We start from the raw sequence: 18,568 nt of genomic DNA on the forward strand, positions 1-18,568 counted from the left end.
ATATCAAAGTTAAAAAAAAAATTAAATATTTATTGAAGTGATTTTGCTTTGTCAACAACATATTGCCAGAGAATTTGGTCGATGTTTGTGTCATCAGTGAATCCTGTGTCGAATAGGGAAACAGAAGGGAATGAATCTTTGAGAATGACTCTTTCTCGTTTGTTACTGTTATTCTCGTAATATTCGATGACACTTGATCTTCTCCTTTGATTCGATGTTTCGTCAATTTTGTTCTGATATGATAAATCAAGACTCATTCGATTGATGAAAGGAATCAACCTCTTGCTCTTTGATTTACTCACAATTTTATTTTGATTACTAATATTGTTATTGTCATTAGATGTTTGTGATATCTTATCTGTTATCTTCTTGTTCATCTTGATGTTCATCTTTGAGTATCTAAGCAGAGATTCGTCGAATTCGATATGTTTGTCGTTCATCAAATCATACAAGAGAGAAGATGCAACAACTCTTGTCTCTGAGTCACTAGAGATGACAATCATATTCAAGAATGTGATTAATGACGAATACACTGATTTGTTGAAATGTTTTGACTCTTTGATGAAACGAGATATGAGTTCTACAACATGTTTGTCGATCGATATGTCAACGAAGTGGAATTGTCTGTATATCGATATATTGAAATAGATGACGAAATTCAACTTCTTAACACTCTTGAAATTAGACAAAATGAAATTGATGAAATCATCTAAATTGTAATTGAAACCTTTGAAGATGACTTTGTAATCTTTCTGTGATTTACATGACTTGTATCTCAGATACTCAACTAAAACTCCAAGAAGCAAACACCAGTTTTCTTCGTTTTCTTTTTCTTCTTGTTCTTCTTCTTCATTTTGTTTTTCTTTTTCTTTATTTTTGTCTTTTTCTCTGTTGTAGATGTCATAAATGTTAGAAATGTGGATGAGGCAGTTGATGATAAGTTCTGTCTCGTGTGAGTTCAAGTCTTCTTGGATAACTAAGAAGCGAACGAAAAGAGAAGCAATGAAGAGATCACTGCCGTATTTGTCGAAGAAACTGCAGAACTCCGATGAGATCGTTTCACATGATTCGTGTTCAATGATTCTGTCGCAGATGCCTGGAATAACTGACATCATGTTGAAGATGATGTGGAAGTCGAATCCTTCTTGCAAATATGTCAAGAATGTCAGTAAGACTGGAACACACTCGTTCATGAATGATTTATCGGAACATGTCATCAGTCTCGTCTGGATGTTCTTGACAAGTGTTGTTACTAAGTCAAGGCGGCCGATCTTCAGTGAGTGAAGTGTGTAAAGAAGGATGATGTATATAGAGTTCGTGTTGTACTCGTCTCGAAGTGAGATCATCATTGTCAACAACTCTTTCGCACGTTCGCATTTTCCTGAAAGGAAGAAATTAGAGAAAACAATATTAAAAATTTCTTTCTTCATCTCTTTGTTGTTATCGCAGAAGATGTTTGTAAGTTTCTTGATAAGTTCTGTATCTTCAAGAATGAACTTTCGTTCGTTCTTAGATTGGATGTGGAACTCAACATTTGTGTTTGTTGCATATGCAAGAACTGAAATATTCTGAAGTGTGGAAAGTGTTTTCTCACGTGTTGACTGTGATTTGTTCATTCGAAGAAGAACTGTCTCAAGAAGGATATCAAGCATAGGTTTGAACTTACCAATTTTAACATCTTTACGATGGTAATTGAATAAACCAAAGAAGAAAAGCAAACTCAAATGTGGCTTAATATATTCATCAAAAATATTAAAATCTGAAATAAGAAGTAAGATCTGTGAAAGACTGTTGCATGCGATGATCTCTTCACGTGATGGGATAAATGTTATATCTGATTTGCTGAGATATGAAACAAAGTTATCGATGTTGTCTGAAACACTGCAGTTGTAAACATCGAAGATTGAGACTAAATATGATGAAACATCGCCTGGAAATACTTCGAAGAGTGAACAAAGAGCAACAACTGAACATTCGCTGATTTTGTTATTATTTTCATGATCACATGAGAATTTAATGATCAATTGACACAAATACTTAGCACCACATCGATCATGTGTTTTGATACAATTGAAAACGCATTCAAAGATATTAGCAATGTGTTCTGCCGTCATAGAATGATTGAAATCACATGAACAAACAAGTTTCAATATATTCGAAATCAAATGTTCGATGTCACAATCTCTGACAACAACAGGAATAACTTTGCTGATGTTACATAATATAGTGTCATGTGAAATCTTGATTAAACTCATATCGTTTGAAAGAAGAGAAATAACATCAAAACAGATATCTGATGGAATACTTTCAATGATGTATTTGATGAACATGTCTGAGTGTCCGATATATGATGATGTGTTGTTCACTGAGTTGTAAATGAAAAGATTTCGTTGTGGTTGCTTATTAAAGATAGAATTCCATCGATTAAGAACTAAAGACAGTAGTTTGTGTGATGCTTTCCGAGTGAAAACGGCAGAACTAGAAAGATGTAATATCAATAAATAAACAATGATGACTTTCGAATTTTCATAAAAAGAAAAGAAATCTGAACACAAAACAAAAACATTGCAGATAGATAAAAGAAAACTTCCGGAATAGATGTCAAACAATGAACAATATGTTTGTCGTGAGAATTCAAGAAGAAGATGTCTGTTGTTCTTAAGAAGTTCTGTGAGACATTCAACGATTTTTCCTTGGAGAATGTCATCGTGAATGTGGATTTCAATGAAATCATTCAAGTACTTGCAGAATTTGTTGTATCCTTCTCGTGGTAATTCGATGTGCTTGAATGTTGCTGTGATTGCTAAGAAAAGTGTGTATGGGAAAAACTTTGGCATGATTTGCGAATTGTCTGATTTCAAAATGTTGAAAAATGAATAATAAATTGTGTCGACAAGGATCTTAGTGTTGAATAATCGCTTCATTTCATGTGGATCTTCTTCACACCACTTGATATAGACTGAATAACTGTCTTCTAAGTTCTTGAAGTGTGTTTCTGTGCGAAGATCTTTATATCCTAGCATCATAACAACAAACTTCTCTAAATGTTGTAAATGGGCATCTTCTTTGTCTAAATTCTTGAATTCTGGTCTGAAAACTATGGTTTTCATGATGGTTGTCGTTTGATGGAAATAATCTCCTTTGAATGTAGTGGATAACCACTCGAAAAGTGCATCGCCAATAGGAATTGTCAGGCTATAGTCGAGTTCGGACAGTATTTGCGGTATTTCTTGGTTGTTTGCTTCTTCTACGAAATATCCAAATAAAAATACCAAAATTTTTTTGAACATTTCGTTGTCATTCTGTATAAACTTAGTCAGATAGTGGATGACTTTGATCGAATGCTGCGTGGAAATGGTTTTTCTTCTCATTTCGAATTTGGAGAACAATTTCGAAAGGAAAACATCAGTAAACTCTTTGTATGTGTCTTGCATCTTCTTTGCATTACCAATGATGTCTTTTGTTCCTGTTTCTTTGAGGAATGTCGCTAAATTATTTTTATGATACTCGCAAAATTCGTCAAACTGTATTATTTCGGTAGTATTGAGGACTTCAATGACTTCTTCTGTTGCATTGATGATCTTTTGGTCAGGGCTCATCAGCAAAATTAATAATAAACAATCTAAGTTCATTCTCATCTCTTCCCACTCGTTTGTGAAGTTATAGATGTATCCTTGCACATCCTTGCAGTTGGAAAGGTTAATTTGGTAAGATTTGAGAACATTCCTTAAATAATTAATAAAAATGTAAGAATCGCTCGCTGTTGCTGATTCTATGTTCTGGATGATATTGTTGATGTATATAATTGGTGTATTTCCGCAGAAATCAGGCTGAACGACCTTTTCAACGAAATTTCGGAAAGAATCTTGAGCTTCCAAGGCGTAGGACTCTCCGCTTACGGACAAGAAGAAGACTATCTGTGATAGAATCTCATTCTGCGGCTGTTGGTCGGAGTGGAATGTCGGAAATGTTGGTAATGCGTGTTGTTGCTCATGAAGAAAGTCAGGATCAGCTGCTAAGAGCATTTCTTCGAAGAAATGGGACATTCTGTTGCTATATTCCTTCATTTTGTCTGGAATTTCTTTGCACAAAGCGGCCAAAGACTGAATTGCAATTAATCTGACCAATTTGTTACTTTCTGTAACTTCTTTGTTGGACAATATATAGAAAACTTCATTTATTAATACTTCTGGACATTGTTTTCCTATTTCGTTCATGATTTTCAGTACAATTGGATACTGATCTTCGTATTCAAAGCGTAACTTGATCTTGTTATCATTATTTATGAAGAGAAGAGGAATAATTTTGTCCGAAATCATCTTAACTAATTCATCTTGTTTCTCTTTTTTGAAAAATTCAGGAACATTCTTCAGAATTAATAAAACAAGGTTCAAAACATCTGTTTGGCCATTCTTTGCGTACTTTGTAAGCAAAATAAAGTACTTTTCCGAGTGGTTTATATAAAAATCTGAAGAAGAATTTAACAAAATATGGCAAAGGAAGGTGTAGCAGAACAATGTGTGCTTTCCTTTTGATGACCATTTGACTGCGATATTCCAAATTGAATCTAATACTGATAAATACTGCAAACTGTAATTATCTGGATTTTTGTTGATATTTATGATGATTGTTTCGAATGTAGAAAGGAATTTGAGTCTGACAACACCAATGTCGATCTTTTTCTCGTTATCAATGAAGTTGTTGAAGAATTCAAGTGTCAATTCAGCAAAATCTTCATTATACGATATTCCAAACTGTAAATTAGCAATTCCATCTAAGTATGTCGTAAAGTTTCTGTATTCGTCCTCTTTCTTGCATTTTGAGAACTGAACCCAAAAAATGTAAATAATTTGTTTTAAGTTGATAACAACAGAGGAAAGAACAGCTAAAATTTGGCCAACAGCTGTTCTGACTGATTGTGGTTCTGTACAGTTGAGGTATCTAAAGATTGTATTGATAATTTTGTGATTAAATTCGTGAAGTTTTATTTGAGGTAAATTTGAGGCTGCTGATAGCATTGTAGAGAACAATATAAAAACTCTGGACTCAATGACCTGGAATTCGTTCAAAGGAACTGCTTTATCAATGTCATCTGTGTGAATAGCCTTAACTACCTTCTTTGCTTCAGAATTAGCGTTATTCATGGAAAAGACAGAGGCTGTTATGAAGAAAACTTTGTTGAATATTCGTGGAAACTCGGGTCTTGAGTGAAATTGGTATAAAATCGTAGATAAACTGTCAAACATCATACTTATTTTATCGATTTCATTAGTTTTGGACATACTGTAACCAGAGAGGATGATTTTTCCGACTGATTCTTCTTCCTGGCTCTCTGCAAGATTAGAAATCTTCATACTGAGCTCGTTTGGTGAGATAGGAAGGGCATGACAGCATTGGGCAGTAAGTAATATGCACCATTGATTGGATAATTCGTTGATGGCAGCTGAATCATCCATAATTGGAACTTAGACAAAATATAAATAAAAATTCAGCATAATTTGACATTTTACCTCATATTAGTGCGAAACTAATGCTTTAGGTAATTAATAATTGCAGATCAAAGCTTCGTTGCATTAAATTTTTGTGAGATCTCTCAAAATTTTTTTACAATGGATCACAATAAGAAAAAGTGACTGGTGGTTGAACAGACTGTCATTTGAGGATTTCGGGTTTCTAAAATGAACTCACTCTCATGAATGAATCGTTGAAATAACCTAGAAAATCAAAATACTTCATTTTTGCGAGAATATTTTTCACAAAATTAAAAATTTTCTGAATTAATACATAATAAATAGCTATATTGAAGCAGAGTTCTTTGAATATTGTATCATTTTTCCATTTCTAATCTCAAAATTTCGAAATCAAATTCAATTTTTTTGTTGAACTGCTTATCGGTTCGATAAAATGTTTTATTTTAAAGAAGTCATGTATGTACACTTAAATAATGAATATAATTTCCGTGATTTAATACATAATATCGCTAAAGAAAAGTCAAAAATAGTGTGCATATAGCGAACATCTAATATTAATTTAAACACACGTGTTAGAATTTCCAGACAAACAGTTTTTCTATCCAAAATTTTGCAATTTTATAAAAACTTTGACAAAATTTCTAATTTTTATGTTCTTCTTTCCCATTTTATTAAAATTTTATTTTTGTAATTTTCCACATAAACTATATGGCGTAATGATGTATTTATTGATTTTCTTTGTTTATTTGAAGATATGAAATTATTTTAGAATTTTGGAGTATTGATATCTCTTATAGATGATTCTTATTGCATGCTTCCAAGAAACAATAGAACGATGATATTTAGTATTCTTCTTGTTAATAATTTTACATTATTAACTAAAAGTTAACTATTTAAGCTTGTACTGTTTTAAAAATATATTATCTGTTAAATAAAAGTAGTTCAGATATATAACACATTTATTCTAAAAATCTCTAATATTATTCTCAGATTTGAGTAAAGTTTTCTATACTAATACAAGGTGTGAATCCATCACATTGTGCAGGTTTGTTGAGAATTACTGTTTCATACCAATACGTTGTATCAGAAAAACTAGATACAAACTTATCTTGGTATTTTTCCAACAGAGTCGATTCATTTGAAAATATATTGACTCCAAGACCTAATCTATTATCTTTTATCTTCACACCAGTAGCAGCTAATATAGAAGGGAACAAGTCATATGCAATGAACTTTCTTTCATATGTTTTATTTGCTTTCACCTCTGAGTTAATGAAAACAATATAAGCTTCTCTCATCATATTTTTTGCTTTCGCAATATCAATTACATTTACATCTCTTGAAACATGATCTCCATATATAACAATAACAGTATTATTATACCATTCTTGTAGTTTTGCCCATTCAAGGAATTCTTTAATTTGGTTATTTGCACATCTAACTGTTTTAAATAATTGTTGACTGATATTTTTTGGACAATAATCGCATTCAATACCAGGTTCATGAGTATCTGATGTAGTAATGAATGCCAAAAATGGTTTCCTTGATTTGTGCAAATAATTTAATTCTCTCTTAAAGTAAGAATATGTAGCAAAGTCTTTAACATATTCATTATGTATATCTCTTTCAATTTGATATCTTGTATTAATTTTATCGAAATTATGTTTTCTAAATATATTTCCAAATCCCCAATCTCCAAATGTAGATCCAAATGTCGCAGATAATATATAATCTTCATCTTGTAATAGATTACTCATACATGTCAACTTATCAAGATACCCATGCGATCTTCCCCATTTATAATTATCTCCCATAAATGGAGCACCACATAAAACTCCGAATGTGCTTCCTGTTGAAAATTCTGTTCTTGAAACAATTGACATTCCTCCTAGTTTTGGATAACTTGTATTGGTGAAATGTATATTATTTTTATCTAATGCAAGTTCCTCTAAATATGGTATAAGGGATTCGTCCATACAACCACCGTTTTTCGTTGAAAGAAAAGCGGAGTCCATTGATTCTAAGTCAATAAGAATAATGTTCTTCTTTTTCTCTGGAAACTGGAGTAATTTCGAACTCGGATTGATCATTGCTTGGAAAAAGAAGGAATTGGAGTTAGAAACAGGTAATGGAATGAAAATCTGCGAAAAGAAATATATCGCAGATAGTAAAAATGGAAATATTAAGTAATAAAACTGTAATCTGAATTTGAACTTCGATTTTATAATCTTGTATGTTTTGCGAGTTATTCTATAATAAATAACTGTAATGATTAATGATGGAACCCATAATGTAAACGCGTATTTCTTCAAAAACGAAAAAATGATTGCGTAATTGCTTTTGTATTCATTTCCTTGGGCGAGAAGCGCAAAGAATATATCTTCGTACATTGGACCTACTGCTTCGTATATATTTTTGAAAAAAGCAATGACTAACGATAAAAAAGTAACAAATATCACTGTTTCTACGAATAAATATTTTCTGTATGCACTCGTGAACTTAGCAGGTATTTCCTCACTTTCATCAGTAACTTCCCTGACTAAATATCCAACAGAAGTAAGAATTATTTGAATTAATAGGAAAACTCACGAACTAAAGTTTCTGGTATGAAATGAATGCTTAAAAGGTATGATATTGAAGTGTCCAATAAACCATGTAATGAAAATAATAAGTTTTATATAACATTTGAAAAAAGGGATAAAATGGAAACCATTCTCAATGACTTCATGAATGTTTCCAATGAAATACAGAATCAAAGAGATTATGTAATACGTGAAGCCATTCCATATATTCCATTCCAAAAGGAAAGGCCTCTCTGAATTCTTCAACTTTTTCATAGAGATTTAATTTTATATTCAATTTTTTGATATGACTCTATTAAATATTTTAGAACCAATGTCGTTTTAATCGATGACATCCATTGATCGATATAATGAATTGATTTATTAAAGAATTTAGGAATTATATTTTATGGGATTCAGAATTATTGCTGATCTTATTTTTTCTAAAAAACAAATATCTCAGTTCTATTTTATGCTATTAATCAGAAAAACAAAATGCATTAACTAATTTTTAATTATCAACACTTGTTTCCTGTTATTGTCAATGTAGAGAGATGTTATTCCATGGCGATTTAAAAAAAATTGAATGTTAACATACAGGCTGATCTTTTAAATTTTTTTTTACGACAAATAATTTTTATTGAATTGAAAATTGAATAGTATTGAATTATATTAAAAAAAATAATACTCTTTTCAAACAACATTGTTTATTTTCATGCAATATATTTAAAATTATTCTATTTTAACCGTCAAAATTTGAGTTTTCGGTAAAATTATTTCCGAATCATCTCTTATTACAGCATACAAAGTCATTTGTTCTGGAACGAAATGAACCCTTCTAATAGTTGTCTTTTCCCTATAGAACTCAAATATTTCAGTCGAATTAACTGGATCCCAAACTATTATCACTCCGTCGTCTCCTCCAGAGAAAACAACTAGTCTCCCATCAACTTCGCAAGCAAACAAAGCAGTTACCTTCGCAGAATGTCTGTCAAAATGATATAAAACAGAACTATGTTTGATATCCCAAGCTTTGACAGTACAATCTGCTGAACCAGTGAACAAAATGTCTTTACACGTGGTCATGCTGGTTATTCCTGCAGTATGGCCGATCAAATTACCAAGAGATTGTCGCTCAATAGTCATAATGTCCATTGAAGGGCTGATTGACGAAGAAATGATGAAGTTCTTGTTAATATATGACGTGTAGCTGTAGTTTCTGCAGGAGGGAGCTAACGTTGAGAAGTTCTGTCGACCTCTTTTCCAAGAAATCGAATTTCTGTCTAAACTGGCCGGTCGAATTTTGTCCTCAAGAAGTGAAGTGTTCAGGTCGGACATGATTGCCAGCGAAGGACCTTGGGATTTCTGTCTTTTGTAGATGATTATCACGTTGTTTATGGTTAAAACCAAATTGTCATCGGCAATGGAGATGCTCGTGGTGTCAGATGGCTGGACACTGGCAAATAAAATGTCGACAACTGAAAGAGTTTCGGTTGATATACCAAAAATTCGGCATTCGGCACTGATCCAGACGATTTTGAGCTCTTCATCGTATACCATGGATGTTGGAGGCTGGAAACATGGAATAGTAACTGTATTTTCTTCGAATTTTAATAAATGTTGTTTCTTATCTGGATCAAAATAGGAATAAATAAGTTTTCCATCACTTGTAAATGTTGATGATGACAACCCTGGAATGTCTTTAATTGTTTCCGTTAAATTTCCTGAATAAAATTTGAGATATTCGGAAGAAAGTCCAACTGGAGTTTCCATTCCTTCTTTTCTGTAAACATTATCAGTTAATTTTGCCATCTTACACTCTGTTTTTAGTGGATATTGACCTTGTGTCGCTGCAAGAGCTGATGTCAAAGAAATCTTTGAAATTAAATGCTTTGCTGGTAATGCGTAGACTTTCTTGGCTCTAGAATCATACGAAAAAATGTTTTCTACATTCAATTTCTTGGACATTTGTTGTAAACACTGAGTGTAGTTGTATGAAACATCTTTTTGATTGTTGATTTTGGCAGCATGAGGATGTTCACTTGCTTGTATCAATAAACCACGAAGCTTATCAAGATATTCGTAATGTTCTTCAAGAGATGTTTGAAATGAGCTCTGATCAGTGGTAATTTCTTGTTTAATTATTGGTAAATCAGGAACAAATGCTTGTTGTGGAGCTTGATTCGATCGATTTTGTACCGGAGCATTTGGATTTACAAAACGAGGCCTTTGAATACCTCTCATCTCATTAGAATCATTTGATTGGATCATATTTGGATCTCCTGTTGGAATTGGAGGTATTTGTGCTGTTGGAATTCTTTCAGGATCTGCACTCATGAATGTTTTCTTATTATTTCTAAACCAAATACGTACTTTCTTAGCATCCCAATGCTTCGGATTGATCTTTGCTACTGCTGTAAATACTTCATCAACTAAATCTTTCCTTGAATTGCTTCTTTCAGGCAAACTAAAGTACTTTCTCAGCATAGGAATCAGAATTTTGAGTTCTTCATCGGTGGGATAATAGCGATCTGCATCAATTCCACCAGGATTTTGATTCTGATTTTGCATTTTTTTGGAAGAAAAATGTCAGGATTTTGACTTTACAAAAATTTTACATTTAGATTATGTCAGAAAAAGCGAAAGCAAACAAATCTATTGGAAAAGTAGTATGTGACGTGGTATTTTTAGAGTGAACCAAAAAACATTCAGTTGAGACCCAATCACTCCGCTCCTCTGCTCTCATCATTTCTGTTTTTCATATTCACGTCTAAACATACCACCTCTCGCATATGACATCACCACTGAAAAATTTTTTAAAACACAAATAACATTTTTAAACACATCATTAACTTTATTAGGATTTTATATAGTAAGTGTTAAAATTCATTAGGAGCGAAAGAGTCAAAAATAAATTTTGTCAATAAGTGACAAAAATAATTTTTAAAATTAATGATAAAAATTAGTTTATTTATTTAGTCGCCGATTAACCCAACCACCTACATCTGCCATAGCTTTTCGAGTAGTTGAGCCGTCGCCTGAACCACTCCAATCATCAACCAAACCGGAGCCAATGTTTACGCCTGTGTTTAACGCTGTGCCTAATCCTGGTTTAACTTTATCAAGAGCTCCACCGAATGTGTTTATGAGAGGCTTAACAACGGGCTTTACTATATGATCGTTCACCCATGTCAAGCCCTTCTTAATTCCATTTCCTATTTTAACGAATCCCTTTTTGAGTTTATTCCAAAAACCCCAAGCCATACTTTATGAGAAATTAAAAAAATTAATTTATATATATAATTTATATTTTTATTTTATATAAAATGAACAGTGAACAAAATAAGAGAATGAACAACACGGAACAAAGAACGGGTAACGTTGCCGCGTATTTTCACAATATTATAAAGAATTTAATACAAACAAATGACGGCACCAGAAGCTTCTTCTTAAGAACTACAGACTGTCACGACCAAGCGGCTCCTTTCGATGATTCACAATATACAACAATTTCAATAACACATTCAGATCATGATATATCACAAATTACTGACGGATTTTTAACATTCAAGATTAGACAAAAAGGATACTTCGTAGGTTTGAATACAGCATTTTCAACAAACGACCCACACCATTTATTTAAATCATTCATAGGCTTAAAATCTTCTTCACACATATTGGACCAGTTATTTATAAATAACCGTAACAAATCGACAGGATACACACAAAACGAGATGGTAAGAGAAGGCTTCGCATATTCAACACTAAAACCACACAATGAAAAGAAGACAAAGAAATATACACACTCATTATATGAGAACGTTGAAAATTATTCAGAGTCAGCCGCTGGTGTTTTCGTTAATCTTGCAGATTATGCAGACGGTAAAGAACATATAGAAGAATATGAAATAAATATTCCGTTCGATGACATTTTAGCCCTTCAAGCGTTTGACATGTTCCCTAATTTCTGCGTTGGTGATATTGAATTGAAATTTTACATAAAGAAGAAAGGCTTTGTATATGCTCTATTGAATCCAGAAAAGGTCAGAGATTATAAAGCAATTAGAGAGGGCGAAGATTTGAACGCCACATTTTCATCAACTACAGGCGCTGGTTTTACTCATGCATTTTCACAAGTTAATAACCCATCATATGGTTTCACAAATGTAACCAAAAGAACTGAAACAATCGGTGGTCAGAGTATTGACATTTACACTCCAGAAAGCGGAGAAATCAGATATATCATGACTGGCTTAAGTGTTCAATCATTAAAGTCTAACATGTATGGTTTCAAGATTAGCGAAAAGTCAAAACAATCAATATATAATTTATTTAAACAACCTGTTTATATTCCATCACAAGAATTAAACTATAACGCTTTTCCATTAGCAGCAACTCAGGCAGGTATTCAATCAACATTAAACATTCCACTGGATAACGTAACGTGTTTTAGTGTAATGTTCCCCAAACATGATAACGATTATACAGTATTTGAAAACCCAATTTATGATAACTGTCAGCTAACCGTTAATGGTCAAAACATACCAGACCAAGTGGTAAGCACTCAGGGCGCTAGATTCCTTCAATATCAATTAATCGCTGGTGATTTATCAAATGGGTTGAGATGCACCAAAGAATTCGAGGACTCCATAACGATGAAAAAGAACGCAAGCGATGGCACAAGATACAAAAACCCTCTCAGTGATGGAACCAGTTTTATGTTTAACGTTCAGGTGGAAAGAAACAACGCCGGTTATACATTCGATGGTTTAGATAGTAACGGTCAAAACGTCGCGATCCAATTCAGAGGGCAGCCATTATTTACAGGTGAAGGAAAGGATACCTATTATTTCGTAGATGCAAATAATAAAGAAATTCATCCACCGCCTCCACAGTTATGGGTATGTCGTGACACATATTTTATTGCTTCAGTTGATGAAGGGCTTAAATATGTTTCATCAGGCTCTCCACCAGGTTCTCAGGATAATTAATTAAATATATTTTGAATTTTATTTTTAAATAAATGAAAACATATTACTGGACAGATAGTGAAAAAAATAATTTACCGAGTGAATTTGTGGCAAGCAAGAATGAAAGATATATAGTGATTGAACAAGTTAGGGCGGTATTAAATGGCTCATTAGTTGGGGACTTAATCATGAATGCTGATTTTATCGAACGTGACCACTATTTAAATTATGCCGCGTGTTTCGTTAATGACCAACCAAACAAGGACACGGCGAAATATAAAATAAATACTCACCGAAATGGTTTTAATTTATGGTTCACTCATTTGAACGGTGAGCCTTTAAGTGATGAGGAAAAACAGTCTTTTAAATTTGTGGCACGTTTTTTATTAATTTATTGAAATTTTTATTTATAAATAAATGATATCAGTAGTGAATAGAGAATTGAGAGCATCAGGTGAGGTGAAATTTAATTTGGAGTCACTGAAGAAAATGAGAGACGGAAAAGATGAGAGAATAAATGATTTAAGGGATGAAGTGAATAAAAATAAGGTTGAAGTAATGAATGAGGTAAAGATGACTGAGGATAAATTAAATGAAAAAATAAATGAAATAAATGAAGAAATAAAGAAACTAAATGAGGTGCTTATTAATCATTATGAAGCGATAAAGACAATGAGTGATAAAATGGGCATGATTGAGGAGAAATAAAAATAATAATTAAGCCGCATATCGGCGGGGACTTTGACCCATCATGAAAATTTATTTTTCATCTTCACTCCTTTTCAAATTTATTTTTATCATTAATTCCTAATTTATGAAGTTGGATATTCTGAAAAACTATATGATTTACTGAGTTCATCATTGTTAAAATATATATAGTCAACATCTTTTTCTAAAACTTTGATATCTTCTATAGGTTCCGATGCATAACCCCAAACATAAATTTTAAAATCTTTTGTTGGAGCGGGTGAATTATTAAGAAATAAACATTTATAAATTATTATATCTTCATTCACTTTTAATGGGGGATTATTTGAACCGAAATGCAAATTTAAATCATTTGCATTGCCATACTGAGTCTCAAGTTTATAGCGTTTAATAAAAACTTCATCCTTTTTGAAACTAAAATAATTATTAATTACTATTTTTACAATAGCGTTAAACATTTGGTTGATTGGGTATTTTTGAGAAACGAATATTACAGCGTTTAAAGGTTTTTCTCCAAACTCCCTCAAAGTTTCATACGTACTGTCAACGTGTTTTATAGAAGATGGAACTAAAGTAAAACCAATATTATTAGGACCTAATGTCAATTCCGTAAACGGTATTTCATAACTTAAATTTCCTTTTACTCCATCTGTGCTTTTAGGTTCATTTCTTATGTTCTTTATCTCATTTATTACTAAATCCATTTCATAAAAATAAAAATAATTAATTTAAATCATTAATTTTTAAAATTTATTTCTCACTCATCCTCTTCATCATTCATTTCACATCATTTAATTCATTCACTTTGTGGGGCTTCTCCTTCTTTAGGTTTTTCACCTTCACCTTTATCTTTATTTTCCAAATCTTTGTTTAAATCTGCTGGCTTTCCTGATTTAGTCGGCGATGAGGTGCCAGCTTTTTCTACTTCTTGTTCACTCTTAGCTAAACTCAATGGATTTAATCCAACATTATTAGCCCATACAAACCTTTGGAGTCCCTCCTTACTGTTTTCAAAAATTTCTATAAGGTTCTTGAACCATACACGTTGTGAGTCTCTGGCTATTTCTTTATATGTATTCATCCTCAATCTATGCTCAAAATTTTCAGGATGGGATTTTATTTTGAGAATTTCTATAAACTGTCCGGCTTCTTCATTATCTCCTAATAACTGCATAAAATAACCGTCCTGGCAGTTCTTAACACCTAATAGGAACACAATCGAATCCTCAAGGTCTGAGCCATCCATTTGAATAGGTGGTGATACCATTGCTTGGCTAACTATTTGAACATTTATTTTATCCTTAAATTTTGTCAGGTCCTTAGTCAAAAAGTTATCTTTATAGAATCCCCAGAATTGCTTTGGATTTTCTTTTATAAATTTTTTGAATGCATCATATTGTAAGTTGGGGCTACCACTAGCTTTCAAATGAAAGAAGTAAGTTCTTTCGATAAGTAGGACATAAAGCATACGATAAATTACGATTGGAGAGACAATCTTTTTAATAAATTCAACATTATACGGTCCTCCTTTTTCACCAATAATTAACCTCACACCATCTTCTTTTGCTAAATCCTCAAAGTAATTTTTAACATATGGGCTGATGAGTTTTGTGAATATACTGAAAACCGATTGTGTTTTCTTTGGTTTCTGTGGCATCTTATAACCTCTTTCTGCTAGTTTCTGACCGTCTGCAGTAAGTCTTGAATGAGTTATCCATGGATTGTTCGGGTCTACTCTTGTTTCATAACTTTTAGCTTTCGCCCATTCTAAAACTGAAGGCTCTTTTATTCTACTTTCTTTACTTGGATGTTCTGTGAAATATTGCTGCCTCATGGCAAAATCTGAGTCCCTTAACTTATAGCCATTAATAATGACTGAACGACCGGCTTTATCATATACGACCACTTCGGAGGTACCGTCTCCATCTAAATCTTCAACACCTGCACGCATTCCACGCTTTTCTGCCCATGGTTGAGCTGTTGTAATTGATGAAGCCAAAGGAACTTTTTGAATTTCTTTTTTATGATTTAAAATTAAATTTATTAATGAATTATACATATTTTCATTTTCTCCACTCCATGCGGTGGTTTTCTCCCTTGGCTTTCTGATATCTTCAATTGTCTTAAAGTCATTGATTGTCTTTATGTTCTGCATTTAATGATAAATAAAAAATAAAAATTAATGAGAAAATAAATGATAAAAATTAATTGAGAACGTTAAATGTTTGCTCATTAGCATCTATATATAATTTCTGATGTCCAGTGATTTGTTTATAAATGTTATATAGTTCTGAAGAGGTTAATGGGATATTTAATTGATACGTGATATATTGTAACTGTTGGCGTGAATAACCAGCGAAAATAAATATAGTGGATAGGTTTGATTTCAAATTGGTATTCAGAGCTTTCCAGAAATGAACCAAAATAAAGAAGGAAAACTGAATGTGTCGGCATTTGGTGAGGAGGTCATTTATCATTCCCGTTTTATCATTCAACTCTTTTGTATTCGTTGCATCCTCCAGTATTACCACAGTGTGCAAAAATTTACTTTTGAAATCAGTGATGAATAATTTATTAAATAGCTCATCCCTCATTTCCTCTGGTAATTCATCCTCCAAATTATTTTCCATTATTTTATTATAAATCATTTTATATTTTATTATCTCATTTATTAACTTTGGAGCTTCTTTATAACTGACATATATTAATGGTTTTTCAATCAATTGAGCACATTTATAAAATGTTTCATCATCTGCGTCTCCTGATTTGTTAATGTAAATTATCAAGTGTGTCTCTTTACTGTTTCGTGAAATTTTTATTATCTCCTTTGTCATCGTGTACGTTTTCCCTGTTCGTTGTCTACCCACTAAAACATTCACTGAATTTAAATAAATATTTGTGCCTTTAATTTTGGTCAAACTTTCTTTGTTAGTTCTGCCCTCTAGTTCTTCCATCATCTCATAATTTACTAAATCATCACTGGACATATTTTCAACGTCTTCATATTCATAATCCATTTAAAATAAATTAAAAATATTTTATTGTGTATGAAATGAGTAACATTAATGATATGGGATTAATTAAAAAACACATTGGTGAGTTACTGAATGGTTATAAATACAAATTAAATAAATTTATGTCAAGTATTGAAGACAAAAACCCTGAAGTAAGGAAGAAAGAAAGAAAAAAATTGAATAATTATTTTAATGAGAATTATAGATTATACCCAAAATTAAGTCAGGCTTTAATTAATAATGAATTTAAACCATGGGCGTTTTTGCTTGACATTTACGAAAAAAATTTGGACATGTTGAGAAGGGAAGAAGACGCCATAGATTGGGCTGTAAATTTTGCTATCAATCATCAGGATATAATATTTTATTTATACAACAAATCAAAGGAACCTGAAGATAATGATGAGCGTGAATTACAGCGATATTATGACGAACGAATAAAAAACATTTTGAATAGTGCCGCATTATATAGTAAGAAACAATATGCAAAAGTTGAGACGTTGAGGGATTATTTAAAATATCAATTGTTAGGAATACCAAATAATGAAATAACTGAGGAACGGTTAAAATATTTTCAGTCATTATACGATAAATACCATAAAAATGAAAAGGCAGAGAAAAAGAAAAACGAAATGAAGGGAAAAAATGAGAATTTTAAAATGAATGAGGTAGATGAAGAGATAAATGAAGAAATAAAGAAAAAGGAAAAAGTTTTTAAATCGAGCCCATGGAGAAGTAAAAACCAGCTCATAAATTATGGAGAAAGAATGAAGTGGGGATATGATAAAGTTAGGGATAAGTTAGAAGAGAAAGAAAAAGACTCTTTTGATTTGAAAGGAAATAAAAAATATTATATGAAAGCAATAGGGGCAAAAGGTACTTTTATTATAGACTATTTCATTTCTGATGTGTTCGTCTGGTTGTTAGTTGTTGAGATGAACACAAGAAGAACTTACGCCATATTGAGTTCATTAATTACTAAAATTAATAGTGAATGGAAAGCACCAAAAGAAACGAAGGAGAATATGACAGCGTTAAATACTATTCAGTCTTTAAATTCATTAATAATAAATGGTGTAAATATTAAGCATATTGTCTGTGACCAAGAGCCAGCTTTTACCGGTAATGATTTGGCGTATTGGTGTATAGAAAACGGCATAACTTTGAGGGTTTATGTTAAAAATAAAGTTTCAAATTTTGTGAACACCAATGAAGAATCAAGAGGGAACCATTCAACACTATCAATTTTGGATAGAATCTGCCGGACATTACGAACTATGAACTATAACGCAGGATATGGGACTATCATTTATCCTGAAGTTATGGAATATTTAGTAGATGAATATAATAACTCACCCAATACTTCATTCACTAAATTTTTCAAACATCCTGTATCACCAAACATGATGACAGATGAAATGGAGCGTGAATGGTGTTTATATTGTGCCAAAATGAATTTCATAACTCATGAAGAGCCTAACTTTGATGTAATCGGTCAAAGAGTGAGAATATACAATGAAGCAAACGGTATGGATAAACTGAAAAATAAACTATTGGAGGGAGTTTTTAGAGTTAATGGAAAAGAAAGTGGCTTGTTCGTTTGTGAATCATTAATGACTGGTGATGTTGTTAAAGTTCCTCGTTGGATGTTAAAAATTGTCATTTAATATTTAATTTTTTATCCCTTATTAAATGGCGTATAAATTTTTAAATGGTGAATTGAAGAACTTGAAAAACATTAAACCTCTTGAAGTTGTTGAATCATTCAACCCTGAAACCATTAGCTTTAACACAGTCGATGAATTCAATAAATATTATGCACTCAATGAGGAGGAATTTATGAA

At 32.0% G+C, this 18,568-nt stretch overlaps 7 protein-coding genes across 7 annotated transcripts, besides 1 other annotated feature; 2 read left to right on the top strand and 5 right to left on the bottom strand.

Moving 5' to 3' along the window:
• Nucleotides 1-12: 12 nt before the first annotated feature.
• TVAGG3_0663100 (armadillo (ARM) repeat-containing protein family) lies at nt 13-5,456 on the bottom strand (the record flags this gene model as incomplete). Its single annotated transcript, XM_001328077.2, has 1 exon — nt 30-5,456. One exon carries the CDS (start codon nt 5,454-5,456, stop codon nt 30-32), a length of 5,427 nt encoding a protein of 1,808 aa, XP_001328112.1.
• A 956-nt stretch (nt 5,457-6,412) lies between these two features.
• Nucleotides 6,413-8,354, bottom strand: TVAGG3_0663110 (sulfatase family; the record flags this gene model as incomplete). The annotated part of the gene is made up of 1 exon (XM_001328076.1): nt 6,458-7,561. One exon carries the CDS (start codon nt 7,559-7,561, stop codon nt 6,458-6,460), a length of 1,104 nt encoding a protein of 367 aa, XP_001328111.1.
• A 160-nt stretch (nt 8,355-8,514) lies between these two features.
• TVAGG3_0663120 (transcription initiation from RNA polymerase II promoter) lies at nt 8,515-10,886 on the bottom strand (the record flags this gene model as incomplete). The annotated part of the gene is made up of 1 exon (XM_001328075.2): nt 8,765-10,603. The coding sequence occupies one exon, from the start codon at nt 10,601-10,603 to the stop codon at nt 8,765-8,767; it is 1,839 nt and encodes a 612-aa protein (XP_001328110.1).
• A 113-nt stretch (nt 10,887-10,999) lies between these two features.
• TVAGG3_0663130 (uncharacterized protein) lies at nt 11,000-11,296 on the bottom strand (the record flags this gene model as incomplete). Its single annotated transcript, XM_001328074.1, has 1 exon — nt 11,000-11,296. One exon carries the CDS (start codon nt 11,294-11,296, stop codon nt 11,000-11,002), a length of 297 nt encoding a protein of 98 aa, XP_001328109.1.
• A 62-nt stretch (nt 11,297-11,358) lies between these two features.
• Nucleotides 11,359-13,023, top strand: TVAGG3_0663140 (uncharacterized protein; the record flags this gene model as incomplete). The annotated part of the gene is made up of 1 exon (XM_051242061.1): nt 11,359-13,023. One exon carries the CDS (start codon nt 11,359-11,361, stop codon nt 13,021-13,023), a length of 1,665 nt encoding a protein of 554 aa, XP_051088648.1.
• Nucleotides 13,024-14,506: 1,483 nt separating this feature from the next.
• Nucleotides 14,507-15,865, bottom strand: TVAGG3_0663150 (uncharacterized protein; the record flags this gene model as incomplete). Its single annotated transcript, XM_001328073.1, has 1 exon — nt 14,507-15,865. One exon carries the CDS (start codon nt 15,863-15,865, stop codon nt 14,507-14,509), a length of 1,359 nt encoding a protein of 452 aa, XP_001328108.1.
• Nucleotides 15,866-15,952: 87 nt separating this feature from the next.
• Nucleotides 15,953-18,568: part of a mobile genetic element that runs on past the window's edge.
• Nucleotides 16,847-18,376, top strand: TVAGG3_0663170 (uncharacterized protein; the record flags this gene model as incomplete). Its single annotated transcript, XM_001328072.2, has 1 exon — nt 16,847-18,376. A coding segment is annotated over one exon (1,530 nt), but the record flags the coding sequence as incomplete, so codon positions are not given.

This window comes from Trichomonas vaginalis, chromosome III, assembly GCF_026262505.1.
Source record: "Trichomonas vaginalis G3 chromosome III, whole genome shotgun sequence".
Lineage (NCBI taxonomy): Eukaryota > Parabasalia > Trichomonadida > Trichomonadidae > Trichomonas > Trichomonas vaginalis.